The 20,250-nt window shown below is 41.3% G+C and overlaps 1 protein-coding gene across 3 annotated transcripts in view; it reads right to left on the bottom strand.

The window, feature by feature from the left end:
* Positions 1-300: 300 nt before the first annotated feature.
* tspan11 (tetraspanin 11) overlaps positions 301-20,250 on the bottom strand; it is a 63,671-nt gene continuing 43,721 nt past the window's right edge. For 2 of the 3 annotated variants that reach the window (XR_014620160.1, XR_014620161.1), the window contains exons 5-9: positions 19,731-19,835; positions 13,996-14,154; positions 13,176-13,262; positions 7,928-8,057; positions 301-2,676 (exon numbers count right to left, since the gene is read on the bottom strand). Coding sequence is in view for 1 of the 3 variants with exons in the window: in XM_084323074.1 (XP_084179200.1) it covers positions 2,617-2,676; positions 13,176-13,262; positions 13,996-14,154; positions 19,731-19,835 (411 nt within the window). In the remaining 2 variants the exon portion in view is untranslated. The remainder of the gene's footprint in view (positions 2,677-7,927; positions 8,058-13,175; positions 13,263-13,995; positions 14,155-19,730; positions 19,836-20,250) is intronic. The other variant, XM_084323074.1, reaches the window with a different exon arrangement.

Raw genomic sequence — 20,250 nt, 5'->3', positions numbered from 1 at the left:
ACAGTATGTTATATAGTATGTGATATTGACTCTTACAACAGTATGTTATATATAGTATGTGATCTTGACTCTTACAACAGTATGTTATATATAGTATGTGATCTTGACTCGTTCACAACAGTGTTATATATAGTATGTGATCTTGACTTAGTATGTGATCTCGACTCTTACAGTGTGGGTTATTCAGTACAGTAAGTGGTTTTGCTCAACATAAACCGGGTATTTATAAAAATCAGACCGTCACCCCGCCGCATCACAACTTCCATGAACACAATAAATCTTGATGCCTTCATATTTTCATATTTATTTCAGCTCGTAGTATATTAATTTCAATAACGTTGTTCACAACAGTAAGTACAGTAGTTACAGCACATGCCACCGTCACATCAATATACTGTGGATGCCGGATCAGTCCGTCCACTGGTTACATCCACTTTATGCCCTCGTCTGTTAATAAGGCCATCGGGAAAGACAACATCAATATTAGAGATATAAAAAAAATAATTATGCACTGCTAGGCTAATATTATGACGTCAATGGAGCATTCGTGTCCAAGAGCTGATAAATTAGAAAGAGAACACTGGAATGAATGCATCAGTTAGTACAGCACATGATTTCATCCACGTTAGCCAGGCGAAAATAATACTATCGTTCACAAGTAGTGGGGGTTGAGTGGAGCTTACCTGGGCCTACATGGTCTACACACGACACATGGGCACCACCCATTTAAGAAAGGCATTACACTCACGGTACCGCGAGGCGCTTTGGCTAAACGTCTTCACCAAGTGCCATTATGTCATGTTCCTAATGACATAACTGATAAAGCCAATACATCATTTGGAAAGGGTATGGGGGCTGAACAAGAGTCCTGGCTGAACCCGTCGTGGGCTAGAGGCTATTTATTGTTCCATATGGAACAAAACACCTGACTCGTCTTTCCCCCCCTCTTTGGATTTTACACAAATTCCACTCCTTGATTCTAGGGAATGAAGACATCCAGGTGTCGGTGACAACTTTTATGTACCATAAATAAACAAATTTAATGAGGTCAAATATACCATTTACAAAACATGTCAGTGTTTCACTTATTCAATTGACACATGTACTATTTCATAATATATATATAGTGAAATTCAGAGCTGGCTGAAGTTATCAAAAATAACTGCAGAATACAAAAGATATCCTGTAGTACAGTGTGTGACCTAAATCAGCCACTAGATGGAGTGCAACACCCAGACATCTTGGAAACACATTCAAGTGGCTCTATTTTAATCTGATAATTTACAGACAAGTCCATTTGTCTTTTAACTGTACCACTCACAGTATAGTAGAAGGTAATGCACACCCTCCCAGTGCATGTATGCCCAGAGTGAATAAGTAAACATTAAGGTCCTAACTAAAAATATAAAACAAACTTCCAGTGCTTATGTTAGTTGTTAAATATTAAAGAGCTATTCTCGACTTTCAAACGAGTTTAGTGCTACAGTAAATTCAGTTAATATACATTGTACAACAGCCTAAATACAAATATAAAGATATAGTTTTATGTATTTTCTTCCATCTCTTTTTGCTGATTATTATTACTACAGTGCACCGTTATAAGCTTGTTAAGAGGCACATGGTGGTCCATATCATACATCCCTTCAAAAACAGAAATATCAGTGTCCACAGCAGCCTCGCTCAAACTAGAACAAGGTCACATGGTGTCGTAGATGTGAAGCATTGCGTTGCATGGATTGAACAGCTCTGACACAGTGTGACGCCCTTGAGCTGCCAACTGGCACAACTTGTGATGACCGACTTGCCCGACTTGAGTTAGTGTCATTGCCAGTCTATGGGTGGCTTTGCATCTGAAAAATATCCATAAAATCTCTGTACAGTGATGATATACCGATACACCAACATTATAGAAAATGCACTTACCGTCTTCTTCAGAGTTGGACAAGAAGATACCAACTTCCTCTCTGTGCGTTCAGTAGAAAGCTATCCATCCGCAAGCTAGCCTAGCTTAAAACTCAGCGAGAGGTGTTTTTGGCCAACAGCTAGGCTAGCGATCCGTATCCACTTCCATTCATTTGTGCTAAACTAGGCTAGCTTGCAGCCGGATAGCTTTCTACTGAACGCACAGAGAGGAAATTGGTCTCTTCTTGCCCGACTCTGGAGAAGATGGTAAGCGCACTTCCCATGATGTTGCCGTGTTCCTTTAACCACAGTTGAAAATAACTGACCACAATACATGAACTCCCATCTCCTTAATTTTCCCTGCTTCAAAACATAGTGTTCTGCATGAATCCAAGCCAGAGATCAGGCTGCAGCCATTGGAGATGTTCCAGGAAGCCTGTACTGCAGTCAGCTATCATTCCCTCAACAGATGTTACCAGGAGACTGTATCACATGACATATGAACATGAGGCTGGTCCACAGAACCACGATGTGACAAAGGCGACCTGGAACGCACCCAGAATCAGACATTTCTTGGGGGCATCTGGTCGGAGTTCAGGGCTTTAAAAGTTGATGGTGGTGTCCGTAGTGTCCGGGTGGTGCTAGATGGTGGTGTCCGGGTGGTGCTAGACGGTGGTGTCCGGGTGGTGCTAGATGGTGGTGTCCGGGTGGTGCTCAGTAAGGCTCCATCTTGATCCTCCTGTACAGGCAGCAGGTGAACACCATCCCACAGATCTGAAAACAGGAAGCGTTAGGTCAGAGGAGAAGGGTTGGTCGCCATGGCAACCCAGTGGAATCTGGAATGGCGTTTGCTGTGGGAAGGGGTTAGGGTTAAGAGTGAGGGGAGGGGAGGCATTATTGGCAGTATGTGGCTGGTTACTATAGATACATCGGGCAGCCATTTGTGTGTGTTTGTCAGGGTTCCCACAGACATTGCAAAATGAAATTCAAGGACTTTCAAGGACTTTCCCAAGCAATACTTTTCATTTTAAAAGGGCATTTAAAAGGATACAATTCACTTTTAAATGCGTTTTTTTTTTAATAGAAAAAAAAATCGGATCCAATATTTATGGCTTAAAACCAATTTCCGACAATTAGTTACACTTTAAATGGAAAAATTCAATTTCTTGATTCAGAACAATTTTATCATGGATGAACAAAACTTATAATGCGAATACCGGTAGTCGATTTGAATTTCAAGGACTTTTTAAGCACCTTGTTAAAAAATGGGCTGTTATCCAGCCACGGCCCTGGGCTTCTCATTAGTTAGGGTTAGGGTTAGACCTGGGGTTAGGGTTAGACCTGGGGTGTCGTGCCACAGCCCTGGCTTCTCATTAGTTAGGATTAGGGTTAGACCTGGGGTTAGGGTTAGACCTGGGGTGTCGTGCCACAGCCCTGGCTTCTCATTAGGGCCGCCCCTTCATAGTCCATCAGCTTGTTGGTTGGCTTTGTCAATTAGTACATTTGTTTTATGCTTGATGATTCTTTATGCCTGACAAATTAATAAGCACATATCTGGTAAGCACTAGATTTAAAGAGGTCATTCTGCATTATTGCATGTGGGGAAACTCAAATTTACCTGTAGATGAAATCAACTAAAATCATTGATTAGTCGACAAATCCTACACGACTATTAGTCAAGTGAGAATGTCTTCAGTGTAGGGCAGCAGTAGTCCTGATAGTGTCTAGGTGTGACCTGTTGCCGTCCTGTTTCATACAATAGGTCACTTTCTATATAGTTCAATAGTGATTATTGCATTTTTCATTTGGTTAGCTTTCACACTTTGTCAAATGCATCGAACATTGTAAACAAATGTGGTGGAAGGTGACGATGACCAATGAACCAAACGCTCCTAAGCAAAGCCATGTGATCATGCAGGTCAGCCTTTTATTGGACATAATTTTGAATGATGAACCGTGACCCCGTAATTCTGAAAAACTACAGACCTATCTCCAATCTTCCCTTCTTATCCAAAATATTAGAACGGATTGTCGCAACGCAACTTACTGACCATCTATCAAGTAACAACCTTCACAAATCTTTTCAATCTGGCTTTAGAACCTTCCATTCCACCGAAACGGCACTTACCAAAGTCACAAACGACTTACTGCTTTCTCTCTAACTTAACATCTGTTCTCTTATTGCTTGACCTTAGTGCAGCCTTTGACACTGTTGATCGTTCCATTCTTCTGAGTCGGCTTGAGAATTCATTCAGGGTCACGCACTTGCCTGGTTTAAAACATATTTAACCGATAGAACACACTGCGTGGTCTATAATGGTTTAACCTCTTAACTCAATGGAGGCCAAGCCCGAGATAAGTCGGGTTAACTCGCCAGCGGTTGGGCGCCAGACCCGAGATTTCTCGGGTTTTGATCGTTTATTCCTTTATTCGATATTTTTATTCATGATTCATCCAGGGACATTGGTGTTACCATAGGGAATGAGTCTGAGGTCGACAAAGTGCAATACCGGCCGCATCCAGCTAGACGGCGGTATCGAGCACCCTTTGTACCTTGTATCTTCTCCGGTCTCACTTTTCCTTGTCGGCCAAGTGGAACGGTTCTCCCGGTTCCATTGAAGCGTGCCAAATATCCCCGATCCATATGTTGTGGTGGGTTATGCCGTGGACCAAATGGACATTGGATGTACCAGATGGCGATCAAACAATTGGAATATTATTTTTGGAATACTTTTGGAGGACTATCTGAGGTAAATTTTAGCTTGATCCTGCAATGCTTTTATACCGATCGGGCTGATAAGCGTTTTTAGTGTTCAATACGAATGCCGTTACTGACAATCAAATAATCAGAAACGACCCCCCCCCCTTTCATGCATTCATGATGAAACATAATACCTATGACATAGATGTGATTTGGGAATAGTAGCGTGTACAGGCAAGAAACGGCAACGTCTATAGTATAATTGACGTATAAGGCTATAACTCAGCATTTCGGGAATTACCCCAGACCGCTCTAAGGTGACCTTGGGTGTTTTGAAAGGCACCTCCAAATAAAATGTATTATTATTAAAACCATAATTATATTCACCACGGTATAACACGGGAACGTATGGATGAAAAAATTAATTATTTTTCACATGTTGAACGATAGATAGGTGATGTCAAATGGGCCATAGTATTGTATCCATAGCTATAATATAGAATAGTTATAGCTCTACAAACAAGGTGACGCACTCCTATCTTTTAAAGCGTGGCTTTGCTATGACGGGCTCTGTCTAATAGCTGGCGCCGAATGAGTTAATAGACGCCCCAAAAAGTGTCCATTTTTGTTTTTGAGGACTGTATACTTTTTTTGCAAACCAAAATACTATAATTTATACTTATAGCACATACATAAGCCTAGTCTCTTTTGAAAGATAAAATTCTGAAGTTTCTGATACAATAAAGAATTATTATTAATATATATCTCTCGGCTTGCCTGTTTGCCATTAAAAACGGGCAATATAGATGCTAGTCGTTGGCCCCCCAAATCAGAGAGGCCTGTTTGAGGACATTTCCCTCAAATTTTATACTCGTCATGTCTCTCAGAGCTCCACCATAAAAAACGTAGTAATTTCTGATTCTCCCCTCTCATTTAATGCACATATACAAAATTTCACCAAAATGTCCTTCTTTGCATTTGTCTCATCACGTTTAGATTACTGTAATGTGCTTTTTTTTAGGCCTACCTATTGTAATTCAAGCGTCAAAAATCTTCCAACTCATGCAAAATGCGGCTGCACGAATACCAACTAAAACTACGGTAGATAATTTGATCATATCACACCAGTCTTGTCCTCCCTACATATCTGACTTTAAAGTGTTGCTCCTCACTTACAACATTCTAAATGGGCCCACACCACTCTATACATCTGATGTCATTATACGATACTCGCCTGCTCGTGCTCAACAAAAAGCTTCCCAAACTTGGAATGACTAAAATGAATATGGGTTTCCTGCAAAACACACTTTTTTTTTTGCATGTACTTTTTGGGGGTCTTTTTCAGTTCAGTTGTATGTCGTCAAACGTCTACAATATAATCAACACATTGATGTTTCCATCGTCTCTCAGGGAACACCAAGCCTATTCTAGGAAGATCTAGGCTTGAAATTGACAAAAGCCACTGCATGCACATCTGTGAGTGTGTGTGTGTGTGTGTGTGTGCGCGTGTGTTTGTGTGTTCATGTCTGTGTGCATGCGGCGTGTCAGACTTGATAAACACAGGAATCAACTGGGTCACTTCAAGTCCCCCGAGATGACGGCACGGGATGATGGAGAAAGAGAGAGAGAGAGAGCGAGAGAGAGAGATGATGGCGAAAGAGAGAGTGAGAGAGAGAGAGAGAGAGAGAGGGGGGAGAAAGAGAGAGTGAGATATAGAGACAGAGACAGAGAGAGATATGGAGAAAGAGGGGGAGAGAGAGGGACAGAGAGATAGAGATGATGGAGAAAGAGAGGGGGAGAGAGAGATGATGGAGAGAGTGAGAGATAGAGACAGATGATGGCAAAAGAGGGGGAGAGAGATGATGGCGAAAGAGAGAGATGATGGAGAGAGAGAGGGGAGAAAAAGTGTGAGATGTCTCCCCCTCCACTCATTGAGTTGAACTTGAACGAGAACACGGCGACTGATGAGGGAGGTTGAACTGGTAGGGATGAAAACAAGATGGTGTATCGTACGAACACATGTCTGAGCCTCCTGCAAGAGACATAAAAAAAAAAAAAAAGGAACACTGAATTTAAAAGGTGCTATAGATTTTTATGTAGAGTAATATATATTTTGTAATAATACACCCACAGAGCTTTTAAAAAGCTGCAGAATAAAACCTTTGATTAACCTAAGAAAAAATGTGCGGGTCCAAAATGAATGTTGTTGTTTACATGTTGTGGCTCGGGAGGTAGAGCAGTCATCTGGTAATCCAGAGGTTCCCGGTGTGATTCCCGCTCCTCCCGGGCAGAGCGTCAAAGTGTCCTTGAGCAAGACACTTAACCCCGGCCCTAATTGCTCCTGATGAGCAGGTTGGCACCTTGCATGGTTTCCTCCGCCCATCGGTGTGTGAATGTGTGAGTGAATGGGTAAAATGTGAGGAACAAATTGTAAAGCGCTTTGGATAAAAGCGCTATATAAATGCAGCCATTTACCATTTATTTATATGTATCCCATTCCCCACTTCCCATTTCCCTATGATGCGGAATGCACCTGATTGGATAAATTACATGCTGGTGCTCTAGTGCGACATCTAGTGGCTGAATGTTATTTATAGCACCTTTCAAATTTAAACGTGTGTCGTTGTGCGTGTCATTATTAGGGTATAAGGGCGTACTCTTCCAGCCTTCAAAGATGTTACTGTACTCAAGAAAGATAATACAGAGATATTCATAAAGCCTTTGACCCGTCAATAATGTCATAATGCTTTTTCTGTTTCTCCCCAGCCATGCCAAGGTGATGATGCTAGCAGACACAGGCGGTTCCTCCCTACCTGTCATTAAGGGGAGACAGCACCCCCTTTAGCTTTTTTTCAACGATATTGAGATTGTTATATTTTGCTTCCTTAACATGTCTTATTTCAAACTAGTGGCAATAAAATATCAAAAACACACAATTAGTTGTTTATTTTACTTCATTTTGTCTGATTGTATCCATAGATCACAATTACAATACAGAACTTTGAGGGCGTTTTTCCAAAAAAACTCTTACACGCAAGAGATGAAATAGCACCTACACACACCATACTTTCCAAATTACTGGGTACCGTCTCGCCTTAAGTATTATATTATCATCATCTGTGATATGGAGAGTTTAGAAGCCAAAGCCAGGCAAGCCGCATGCTCGACAACGCCGTGCAAAAGGTCGCTAGGCAACACCAACATCGTTACACAACACAAACATGCTTGTTCAAGACAAACACATGGACAGACAAAACGACACGTAAACGAGGACAAACGTGCAAACAAGACAACCACGTCAATTCCCACAATCCCCTTCCGAACCTTGTCCTCTCCTGACGACTAGGACCAAAACAGGGGCTCTAGAGAGAGCCAATCACATTGTACGGAAGTCTTCCTCTTCTTCTTTATATAGTAGGTAGATAAAACAGGCCGTCAAGAACGCCCCGGCCAACTACAGAAGTAACACACAGACAAAGACAGACAAAGACAGACAACGCACCGCGGACACGTCAGTGTGGTCAACACGGTCTCAGCAGAAAATGTAAATAAAGTACTAATCGACCACAGAAAAAAAGAAAAGAAAGTATGTTATGTAAGTAATATATTTACATATTGTATCGACAAAAGTCCAAAACAAACACCACAGCCAGGAGTTGAACCAACAATCATTGCAGTCACGGGCGAGTGCTCTCACCACTATCTCACTATGATTATAGTTAGAGTTGAGGTTAGTTTTAACACTCGCTTAACAGCTATGGTGGTTAAGACATAACGTTAGGGTTAAGGTTAGCGTTCCATCCCCAGTAGGGGAACTTTTCTGAAAACGTAAAAAAGTGAAGTAAATAATAATATGCAATAAATGTACTTATTTGTAATATGTACACATGTTACATTTCCAACACAATACGTAAATATATTACATTATGTACCTTTTTTCCTGTGTGTCGATTAGTACTTTATTTACATATATTAAGTAAGATCGAGGCCGGTGTGGTACACAGTACACAAGACAGACACGTTTAAAAAGACAACAAAAACTACAACTACTGTACATACATTTACCATGGACAATAAGCGCAGAATATATGGGATTTCAATCAAATCAATTTGACTAAATAATATGATTGACCGGATAGTTCACCACTAATTATGAAGACAGATTAGAACGGCTGATACAGGCCACCACGATATACAGCCCTTTGAAAATAGATTAAAATGTGTTATGAAACTTATGACATATAAGAGATATCAAGAGATCCCACAGAAAATTAGTAAGGCAACACATTGAAAGTTATATTTCCCATGATGCTCTCTCGATATACAATAATAGCAAAGGACTTAACGTTAATGGAATAGTGTATTCTTAGGCAATTCCCATGTCAGCGTCCTCATCTGTGAGGAGAGTCGCATGGCTGGCACTGGCAATCACAAAGGTTAGATTTCCTATTCTTTTCTACCCTTTCTAATTATGGGAGAAGCATAATAATCTTTCTCTGCATTAGCAGTGCAATATGAAGCTTCAACACAACTCCTTCCAAGTGTGGACTGAGGGATTTCTTATTTAGAACCTGATCACCAAATACCACTGGACAGAGCTTTTCTGCCTGGACAGCAGGCTTAACCAAAAACAACTATCTGTGAACCACATTTCTTCCTAAATCCTGCTGGTAAGAAGAATCAATACATGTTTGGGTCTCCAGTTCCTCTTTAACTATATGTACACTCCAAGAGCAGCCGGCTGTTTACAGACTTATTATAAAGTAGGGATGGGCGTGACTAATAGATTACTGGAGTACTCACCGTTTCAAATTAACTCGAGTGGTTTTTGAGGGAACTCGTTTATTCATATATTTATTTTTGATTTGGTTAGCAAGTACGTCCATCAAAAGTGCTCGTTTTTGCCACAGAAATCTCGCTCTGAAACCCCAGAGGCGTGAGTTGTCACAGGAAGCCTGAGAGAGTTGCAGAGGAGTAACGTTATCGCAAAACGTTTGTTATGATTTCTATTTTCGAACAAGTATAAAAAGTTGAATATATCTGTTCATTTGACATATATATATATATATATACACACACACAAAAGATAATAAAAAAGGCAACAAAAAGAGAAACAGATAAACAATCATAGTGTACCCTGTTTGAAAAAGGAGTAGGAAGAAGTATACAAATGTATTTTTAATTCCTACCCCTTTTTAACTATTCATCACAAATTATATAATTTTATTCTATTGTTAATTATATGTATAAACGCTGTATCTCTATATAATCCAATACATTTATATATAAATACATTTCCAAATGGTAACAGACTGTTTTGACTGAGAATAAGCCTTAGGAAAACTCCAACATTTTGGGAAATTAGCTTATTTGCCATCTACCCTGGAGTTAGACAAGAAGATACATACCTTTTTCTTCTCTGTGCATGCAGTAGGAGTAGGAAGACGTTGGGAACTAGGCTAATGGAGGAACCTACTTCCAGTGACTGACGCTAAGCTAGGCTAACGGTGCAAGTCTTCCTACTCCTACTGCATGCACAGAGAAGAAAAAAGGTATGCATCTTCTTGTCTAACTCCAGGGTAGATGGCAGCTAATTTCCCAAAATGTTGGAGTTTTCCTTTAACACATCCACCGCCGGAAACGCTGTTCAGCGTTATTGCCCGCCATGCGTTGATCGCCATTGTATGAATGTATGAATGAAAAAATATAACGTTCCCACATCCTGAACGATAGATAATCGATGTTGAATGGGCCATAGTAATGTCAATATAGCAATACAATTTAAAAAGTTATAGCTCTGCAAAGAAGGTGAGCCACTCCATAGGGTTATAGTGCTGGCAGAGAGGGGCATGAGATGGGCAAACTGCCCGGCGGGCAAAGTGTTAAGCATCTCTGTGAATGGTTATTCCTGCTGCCATGCTCTTTAACACATTGACCGCCAGCAGCAGGGGGCGCTGATCCTCCTTCAGCGCCAGGTCTTTATTCAATGGATATAGTTTTAGACTGCGACATTTGCGAGTGCTTAAAATATATCTTATATTACAGCTATGGGTCTAATACACCCGTCGATTGGGGGGTTAGTTGCTTCCAGTCAACATGCACAAAACAGATACATTTCCGTTTTATACCGTTTGAATAAGAGTATGGTTTGGGTTATTCTGAGTAATTCCAGGAAAAGACGAGAAAAAGGCATTTTAGTGTAATCCAGTCATCACGTTGTAATTTTTCGGCTGATTATCTAATCATCCTGAAATCAACGCTAGATCATCATTATTATATCTCCTCGTGCATACATAAAATGGCCCTCGTAGCGCGGCACTCCCCCGCCACCTCCTCCCACTCAACGGTAAACAGCCACACACACACACACACACCGATAGCTTTGATCGCGGTAGAAAGAAATATCAGATCATCGCAAGATTTTATATATAGAGTCCTTACCTGGTATCTGACGTAATGCAAAAAAAATAATCCAATTATCTGATCGCCATTCCAGTTATCCACAGCGATCATGTCCCCGACATTACCGAGCGTTACACATGAACGGGGCAGGCGGGGTTAGTATTCCATGCCGTCGTTGTAAGCCCCTGGCTCGCCCGAGTATTTAAACCCCGCCCCCGCGGCTCAGATCAGCTCATAAAACACACCAGCCCATTTCCAATGGAATGCAATATCTGCGCAAGCCAGTAGAGGGCGGTGTTGACCGTCTGCCAGCTCAGACAGGGTCTAAAGGGTCTACAGAGGCTGCAGCTATGAATTATGAATAGATATAGCGAATAAAATAAATAACGATCCCAAAAACGAGTTAACTCGTTGTTGGCGCTGAACGCATAGCGGGCAATAACGAGTATACTTGTTCTTGGATATTAACGTGTTAAGATGCATTCTAATAATTGATTTCACTAAACGAGTACTCCACCACTACTTGAGTAATTCATGCGATCACTCGATTAGACTTGCCGTGGTAGTTTGTGTTCCCAGGGTTACTTGCCGTGGTAGTGTGTGTTCCCAGTGTTACTTGCCATGGTAGTTTGTGTTCCCAGTAGGGATGCACCGATCCGATATTGGCATCAGCCGCCGATATCAGTAAAATAGCTGGATCGGGTATCGGTAAAAATAAAATAAAAATCTGATTTGTTTTATTTATTTTTTTTATAAATAAAATAAGAAATAACCATTCAGTACATTTATATCTATGTGTTAATTTGTTACATTTAGTTTCACTAAGTTAGGAAAGTAATGTTTTAAGTCAAGCCTGATGTTGCCTTGCACACAAGAAGGATCCCAGTCTCTTCCACACAGTGACAGTGAGGCATACAGTTTATTAATTTAATGAATGAAGTTTATTTTCTGTCTTTGTTTACAACAAATCAAAAACACACTTGTGATCCTTTACAATTCTTAAATACAAAATATATTTTAATAAAAAAATAAAATAAATGTGGATTAGATTATTTATTTTTAAACTTTTTTGGACAATGGGTATCGGATCGGTATCGGTATTGGCCGATACCCAAACCCAGGTATCGGTATCGGGACTGAAAAAGTCGGATCGGTGCATCCCTAGTTCCCAGTGTTACATCAGTACATTTACTATCAATATAATATACTCGTCTGACTTCATATCTTTTCAAACGCACACACACAGAAGGGAGAATGCCCCCCCCCCCTCCTTCCCAGTCCCCACTCTGCTGTTCTCTATCGCTCTGAACAGGGCTTTAGCTTGTTGTTAGCTTATGCTAACGTAACGTTAATTCCGATCTTAAACACGACGTGGTCATAAAGGAATGGCGAGGATTTCAAAGCATGTTATATGCATTTGACCCGTTGCGGAATAAAACAGCAGGGATTTGTTTTGGGTCGCAAAATAGACACACTAGCCTTGCTATGTTGCAATGTGCGTGTTCCAGACGCTACTGCTACTACTGAGACAAGTACTGCTGTGTGCTGTAGAGCGGATATGAGTCATGACACCACGGATTTTCAAAATAAGAGTATCGATATGAACCGAGCATTGCTAGCTGCCGGAGCCATAGTTATTATAGCTGGAGCTGCGCTTGGGCGGAAATGAGACCCGCTACAGGATTTTCAAAATAAGAGTATCGACATGAACCGAATGCCTATCGCACCAGTGCTACTGAAGTAAATCCATTCATCGCACAGACCGATGTTGCTGTAGCATGTGCGATATATATCTCGCACTGTATAGCCCTGCTGTAGACAGGCCACTCCTATCCCCACAGCACCTTCATGTTACTCACCTGTAGACAGGCCACTCCTATCCCCACAGCACCTAGTTACTCACCTGTATACAGGCCACTCCTATCCCCACAGCACCTAGTTACTCACCTGTAGACAGGCCACTCCTATCCCCACAGCACCTAGTTACTCACCTGTAGACAGGCCACTCCTATCCCCACAGCACCTAGTTACTCACCTGTAGACAGGCCACTCCTATCCCCACAGCACCTAGTTAATCACCTGTAGACAGGCCACTCCTATCCCCACAGCACCTAGTTACTCACCTGTAGACAGGCCACTCCTATCCCCACAGCACCTTCATGTTACTCACCTGTAGACAGGCCACTCCTATCCCCACAGCACCGATCACCAGCAGGTGGTCGGCCAGGAACTGCTCCAGCTTGGTGATGCAACCACCCTGCAGAATCAAAAAGACTCAAAATGCGTTTTTTACGCTTCAACTCTGAAGACGACACGAGAAAGCACAATTTCTCAGCATCTCTCTCTTCTACGCAACTATGCATTAGGCTGTAATCCGCCATTCATCCATCCATCCAAAAACCCAGATCAACCTAATCCATCACTACATTCATGCAGTAACTATCCATCACTACATTCGTGCAGTAACTATACGGCCCAGGGGTGTAAAAAGTACCCAGAAATTATACTTCAGTGAAAGTATGGTTACCGCCTCAAAAACATACTCAAGTAAAAGTCAAGAGTATCTGGCTAAAAACACACGAGTAAAAGTAAAAAGGTTTCTACTTTTAAATGTACTTATACTTAAGTACTATTCTTTCTATTCTTCTGATAGCAGGTGTTTAATCAAAGATCCCCGCGTTCTAGTCTTTCTAAGACCAATCAGCATGGGCGGGTTAATTTTCCATTGATGGGGATTTGATTGGATAGGATTAATAACGTTAACGGTAGTTCGGCCAGAGAAACAAATATACAAATTAAAATAGTTGGACCTGTGAGATTTGTACTTTGTAGGTCTGCATTTTAAATGTAAGGAGTACTAAAAAGTATGTTTTTTTTCTCTGAAATGTAATTGAGTAAAAGTACAAATCCCCCCAAAACAGTATTTAAGTATTGTAACGAAGTCCAATTACTCAAGTACTTTGCACCCAGAAAGATGCTTCTGGACTGACCTCCACCTTGTAGATGTTGGAGGGGTGGTCTCTCAGGCCACAGTGAGGGGTGATGGTCTTGCAGCAGCTGTCGGGCACCAGCCTGCTCTCTGCCTGCGGCGAGGATATGTACACGCTCTGCATCCAGTCCTGCGAGTCGTTGCTGCCGCAGCACTTGAACTGGAACATGGGAACGGGGAGGGGAATGTTTGGTTTTATTATGTCACGTAAAGATCGCTGGATTCTCTTTTGCTTGAGGTTGTTTGAGACATTTTGTCTGCGATGGTGTGAACCTGTGGCGTCACATACCCAGTTATATAACTAGACTGAATCACACAAAGGCTAGCCAAAATCAATACATATTAGGGCTGACCTTCGCATTTTTTTTTTTGGAATTCGAAGCTTCGGGGCCGAGATTAGATATTAATTCGAAGCTTCGAGATACAATTTTTATTTTTTTATAAAAATGTTTGTTGTGGGACTTGTACAGCACTTTGTTCAACTTTGTCAGTGCTGTAAAGTTTAAACCTTTTTAAATCTTAGACAAACAAAGCTTTGCTTTCATGAAATATTGTAAGCCGTCATTTGAGGCTTTATAAAAGCAGCACAATGAACACAAATCTGTCAGTGCAGAGTCCGACCTCATCTTAAATAACAAACAGAATTGCTTGTTGTAGTTAACAACGAGAGGCAGAGTTGATTTTGCAAAAAATAAAAATCATATATATATATATATATATTCTTTTTTTAATAATCAAATTTTATTTTCATATTCGAATCCCATACCCATCGAACAAAGCTTCGAAGCTTCAAAGTATTTAAGACAGCCCTAATACATATAACCTAAGTGCAAGTTTTAGGTCCAATTTGAATGTTTTTCTGTTGTTCAGTCAGGATTTGTGAAGACACAGCATTTGTTGCCTAAACTCAACCCATACTGTATGAACTCTGAACTCTGTCGCCTATACTCAAACCATGCTTATCTACTGCCTACAACTGTCTTACACTCTACTCAAAACTACCTTCATTATACCACTATATCTATATGCTATCCATATAACACTGTATGATAGCAATGTACAATAACACTGCATATACACTGTATTCATACTGTATATAATACTGTACATACATTTAGCATATCGCTGCTGTCGGGACAAAACCTCATAACTCCAAAAACCCAACTTTTCAGCAGATGAAAAAAACTAACACAGATTTGAGGGTGAATAGAGTTAGGAGGTTTAGACAGATGATCGGTTTAATGCCTTCCCATTGTTTAAACTTTGTAAAACCCACACACACATATGGAGGATGATCTACGGAGTTGATTTATATAATAAAAAAATAAAATAAAAAAATGGAGTTATGAGGTTTTGTCCCGACAGCAGCGATATTTACACTATCAGTCATACATACTCCACCTATTCACATGTTAGGTTATAGCAAGTTTTATGTGAATGGGTTTATTCTGTTGTTTTTTTGTGTATGTTGCATTACATTTGTTGTACAATGTGCCTCTGTGTGCCGTCTTTGGATTATGCAAGATGTCCTGTTGTGTGTCGTCTCGTTAAGAATGCTGTATGTTCTCGCACAGGTAACCGAAAGTCTGGTGTAATGAAAGAAAGTGATGAAAGTGATTCTGAAATGCAGAGAAAAACAAAGAAGCACCACATCCAACAGTAGCAGTTGCAGGACCAAAAGGACACAGATGACAAAATATTAGGGGTGAATCACGAGGCCCACGATACATTACATTTACATTTAGTCATTTAGCTGACGCTTTTATCCAAAGCGACTTACAAGTTCTGTACGACAAGTCATCAGGAAGGGCACAACTCCATCAGCTGAGTAACAATGTTCATCAAAGTGTTGAGTGCTACAGTGTAGGTTAGTTTATTAGGACAAGTGCATGACAGTAAGGTTAGTTAGGGTTACCGGTAGATATATTTTTAATTTTAATTTTTATTATTTCAGATAATGGTTGAAGAAGTGCGTCTTTAGTCGACGGCGAAAGATTGGACGGGTTTCGGCTGTTCTAACTGGGGTGGGTAGTTCATTCCACCATTGTGGGGCAAGGACTGAGAATAGGCGGCTTCTCTTTGATGACCCTCCGGGAGCTCGGATAGGAGTACCGTACTTTTCGCACTATAAGCCGCACCTGACTATAAGCCGCAGCAGCTAAATTGAATGATGTGTACATATATAAGCCGCACTGGACTATAAGCCGCAGGTGTTTTAATGTTTAATTACAATATGTAAGTAGCATTGGGACACAATACTGTCGGACAAATAACAAGCATTAACTCATTTACAAGTTGTATTAAGTTTAGCAAATAAGGGAACAGATAAATAACATTTCAATGCAGTCAAAAAAGCAATATTTAGATGTTTACACTTTCGAGTTTGGTCACGTCGAGTCACATATAAGCCGCACCGTTATATAAGCCGCAGGGTCGAAAAATGGGGGAAAAGCCGCGGCTTATAGTCCGAAAAGTATGGTAGGTCTGAGGCGGCCAGAAGATGCAGAGCGTAGGGGTCTTGAGGGTGTGTAGTTGGAGACCATTGACCGGAGGTAGGCGGGAGCGGTTCCCTTTGCCGCACGGTATGCTAGGTCGAGGGCCTTGAAGCGGATTCGTGCAGCAATGGGGAGCCAGTGCAGGTCCCTAAGAAGTGGGGTGACATGGGCCGACTTCGGTAGGTTTGAGATCAGGCGGGCCGCTGCGTTCTGAATACGATATTATCACGATACTAGAGTCACAAGGCCACGATACGATATTATCACGATACTAGTCACGAGGCCCATGATACAATATTATCACGATACTAGTCACAAGGCCCACGATACGATATTATCACGATACTAGAGTCACAAGGCTACGATACGATAGCATACGATATTATCATGATACTAGAGTCACGAGGCCACGATACGATATTATCATGATACTAGAGTCACGAGGCCACGATACGATATTATCACGATACTAGAGTCACAAGGCCCACGATGCGATATTATCACGATACTAGAGTCACGAGGCCACGGTACGATATTATCACGATACTAGAGTCACAAAGCCCATGATGCGATATTATCACGATACTAGAGTCACAAGGCCCACGATGCGATATTATCACGATACTAGTCACAAGGCCACGATACGATATTATCACGATACTAGAGTCACAAGGCCACGATACGATATTATCACTAGGGCTGTCTTAAATACTTCAAAGCCTCGTTCGATGGGCATGGGCTTCGAATATGAAAATAAAATGACCGGAATTCCTCTAATAGTAACCCCGGCTTGTATTTGTTTCAACTGTAGCAGGTACCAGGCTTGTATTAGGAGGAGGCCTGTATAAGAGGGAGGCCTATATTTCAAATTTTCAAACGGATCATAATGAATAAATCAACATTTTGTGTCAGTTTGAACCCAGTAAAATGTACTGGGTTCATTTATTGAAACCAAGTACTGTATGAAATAGTAAACAGTGCAATTACAGGTGGTCACTGGTCATTTCAACGTTTTCAAAGTGAAATCAAGTAACTAGCTCAGTATGCAGCTCACTATATTAGTAACCCGGCTTGTATTAGGAGGCCGGCTTATAATTGCTTAGCTCAAGAGCGCACCCGTCCATTAATAGAGACCCGGCTTGTATTTGAGACCCGGTTACTATTAGAGGAATTACGGTATGTAAAATATATATATATATGATTTTTTTTAATTTTTTTGCAAAATCAACTCTGCCTCTCTTTGTTAATTACAACAAGCAATGCTGTTTGTTATTTAAGATGAGGTCGGACTCGGCACTGACAGATTTGTGTTCATTGTGCTGCTTTTATAAAGCCTCAAATGACGGCTTACAATATTTCATGGAAGCAAAGTGTTTAGTTTGTCTAAGATTTAAAAAGGTTTAAACTTTACAGCACTGACAACGTTGAACAAAGTGCTGTACAAGTCCCACAACATGAAAAAATATATAAAAAATTCAAATAGAAAGAAATTATAAATATTTTTTTTTATTTCGAAGCTTCGAATTAAAATCAAATCTCGGCTCCGAAGCTTCGAATTCCAAAAAAAAATCGAAGGTCAGCCCTAATTATCACAATACTAGAGTCACGATATTGTAATATCACAGTATTGCAATATATTGCAATTTATTACCTTTTGTTCAACTGCAAATTATGTCCCCAATGGAAAACATCTGCAATAAGAATATATATACATCGGGGCGCCCCGGTGGCGCACCGCGTATAATATGCTCAGCGTAACCGCAGCGTCCTGCGTTTAAATATAAAAAAATAATATATACATCATCTGTTTTATCTAATAAGATAATGTTTTCTGTCTGTTCACCTCATTCCAATCATTTTATTGCAGTAAAATGGGATTGTCAAGATAAAAAGAATCTAAAAAAAAAAAGTTCCCGTGCAACAGAATTCCAGTGAAACCGCCTAAAAGTATTGGATCTGGACTTTTTGTATTAAACTTTTTTTTAATCGATACTTGCCATCGCTGTATCAATATAATATCAGCAAGCAACATATTGGTTGGTATGGTTTTGGTTTTGCCCGACCCCTACTAAATATTCAAATACAACTAAAGTTTCTATAATGTAGTGCGGCTGGGTAGCGCAGCGGACTAAGCGCCTGTCTACCACCGCAGAGACACTGGTATCGAATCCAGCTGTCAGCGGTACCTCCGGCTTGGTCGGTCGCCCATACTAACACGATTGGCAGTGTTAGCGGGTGGGAAGCTGGTGGGGTGTGTATCCTGGTCGTTGTATACAGCGACTCCTACAGGTCGGTCGGGGCGCCTGCTCAGCGAGGAAGGGAACTGGGAGAAGTAGTGTGATCCTCCCACGCATTACGCTCCCCCAGTGAGAGTCCTCACTGTCAGGTGAAAAGAAGCGGCTGGCGACGCCACATGTATCGGAGGAAGACATGTGGTAGTATCTATCAACCCTCCCTAGACCGGCAAGTGGGGGGCAAATGCGCGCAACGACCAGGAAGGTAATTGGCATAACGACAAAAAATTGGGATGGGAGAAAAATACAGAAAAAAGGAGGAGAAAAAGTAGATTAATGTGTCTTATTAATGCTGCTCAGACAGGAGGTCTTTGACGTCGTCACAGCTCTGCCCACTGCTGCAAGATTTCAGCCACTCTCCTCACAAAGAGTCCCAAACTATACTTTCAATTGGTAGATCAAACAACCACTCAAAATGGTAGCCAACCCCTGTGTGCACACCCTGGCGTTGTCGATTGATGATTGGTTGGAGAAAAGCCTGTCAAAATGCGGTCCGCGTTTTTAAATACGAGCGGACAACAAGGTTTCTGCATCCAAATGTTGCCCCAAGTCTCGAATACAACTGCGTGAAATCGGAATATTACTTTCAGTTTGAGACTTTTAAAGGCCATGAATGTGCCACCAAGTATTTGGAATCCAGCGCGGCCAAAGCACCCGAGTGGAGGCACGAGTGTTCTTGCGGTATTTACAATCCTCTCGGAGGGCCGCCTCCATGATCGAATATTGCCGTGATTACAGGAATCATTCAATAACAAAATTATTATTTCACCATTAAAAACTAACATTTACATTTTCTTTATGTTGTGTAGACCATCTCACAGAGGTGGAATCAGCTATTTTAATAAATATTGGCTCCATCACCGATAAATCATTTGTTTCCGGTGACGGCAATGATTATGATTAAATACATATCTTCCGTCAGAAGAGTTGGGAAATGTAGTCCTTACATCATGTTGTAGTCTGTCCACCGCCACTGTGATGGCCTCCTTCCCGGGCTGGGCGTAGTTATCCGTCATCGTGTGGTTCAGATGCTGCTTCAGCTCCTCACTCAGCTGGCAGGAGAAGAGGAGGAGAGACGGAGAGACAGAGCGAGAGACAGAGAGAGAGACAGAGAGAGAGACAGAGACAGAGAGACAGAGACAGAGAGACAGAGAGAGAGACAGAGAGACAGAGACAGAGGGACAGAGACAGAGAGACAGAGAGACAGAAGGACAGAGAGACAGAGGGACAGAGAGACGGAGGGACAGAGAGACGGAGGGACAGAGAGACAGAGACAGAGAGACAGAGAGAGAGACAGAGGGACAGAGACAGAGAGACAGAGAGACAGAGAGACAGAGAGACGGAGGGACAGAGGGACGGAGGGACAGTTTTGAACTACGCATTTTGAAGATTTGATCCAGATTAAAGCTAGGATTCGATTAGCTGATCTGATCGGATTCCAAAGTGATCCCAATCCTGTTTTTTGGT

Source organism: Notolepis coatsorum, assembly GCF_963971535.1.
Source record: "Notolepis coatsorum genome assembly, chromosome: 1".
NCBI classification, from domain to species: domain Eukaryota; kingdom Metazoa; phylum Chordata; class Actinopteri; order Aulopiformes; family Paralepididae; genus Notolepis; species Notolepis coatsorum.
The sequence above is the reverse complement of the archived record's forward strand: the minus strand, read 5'-3'. Positions and strand labels throughout refer to the sequence as shown.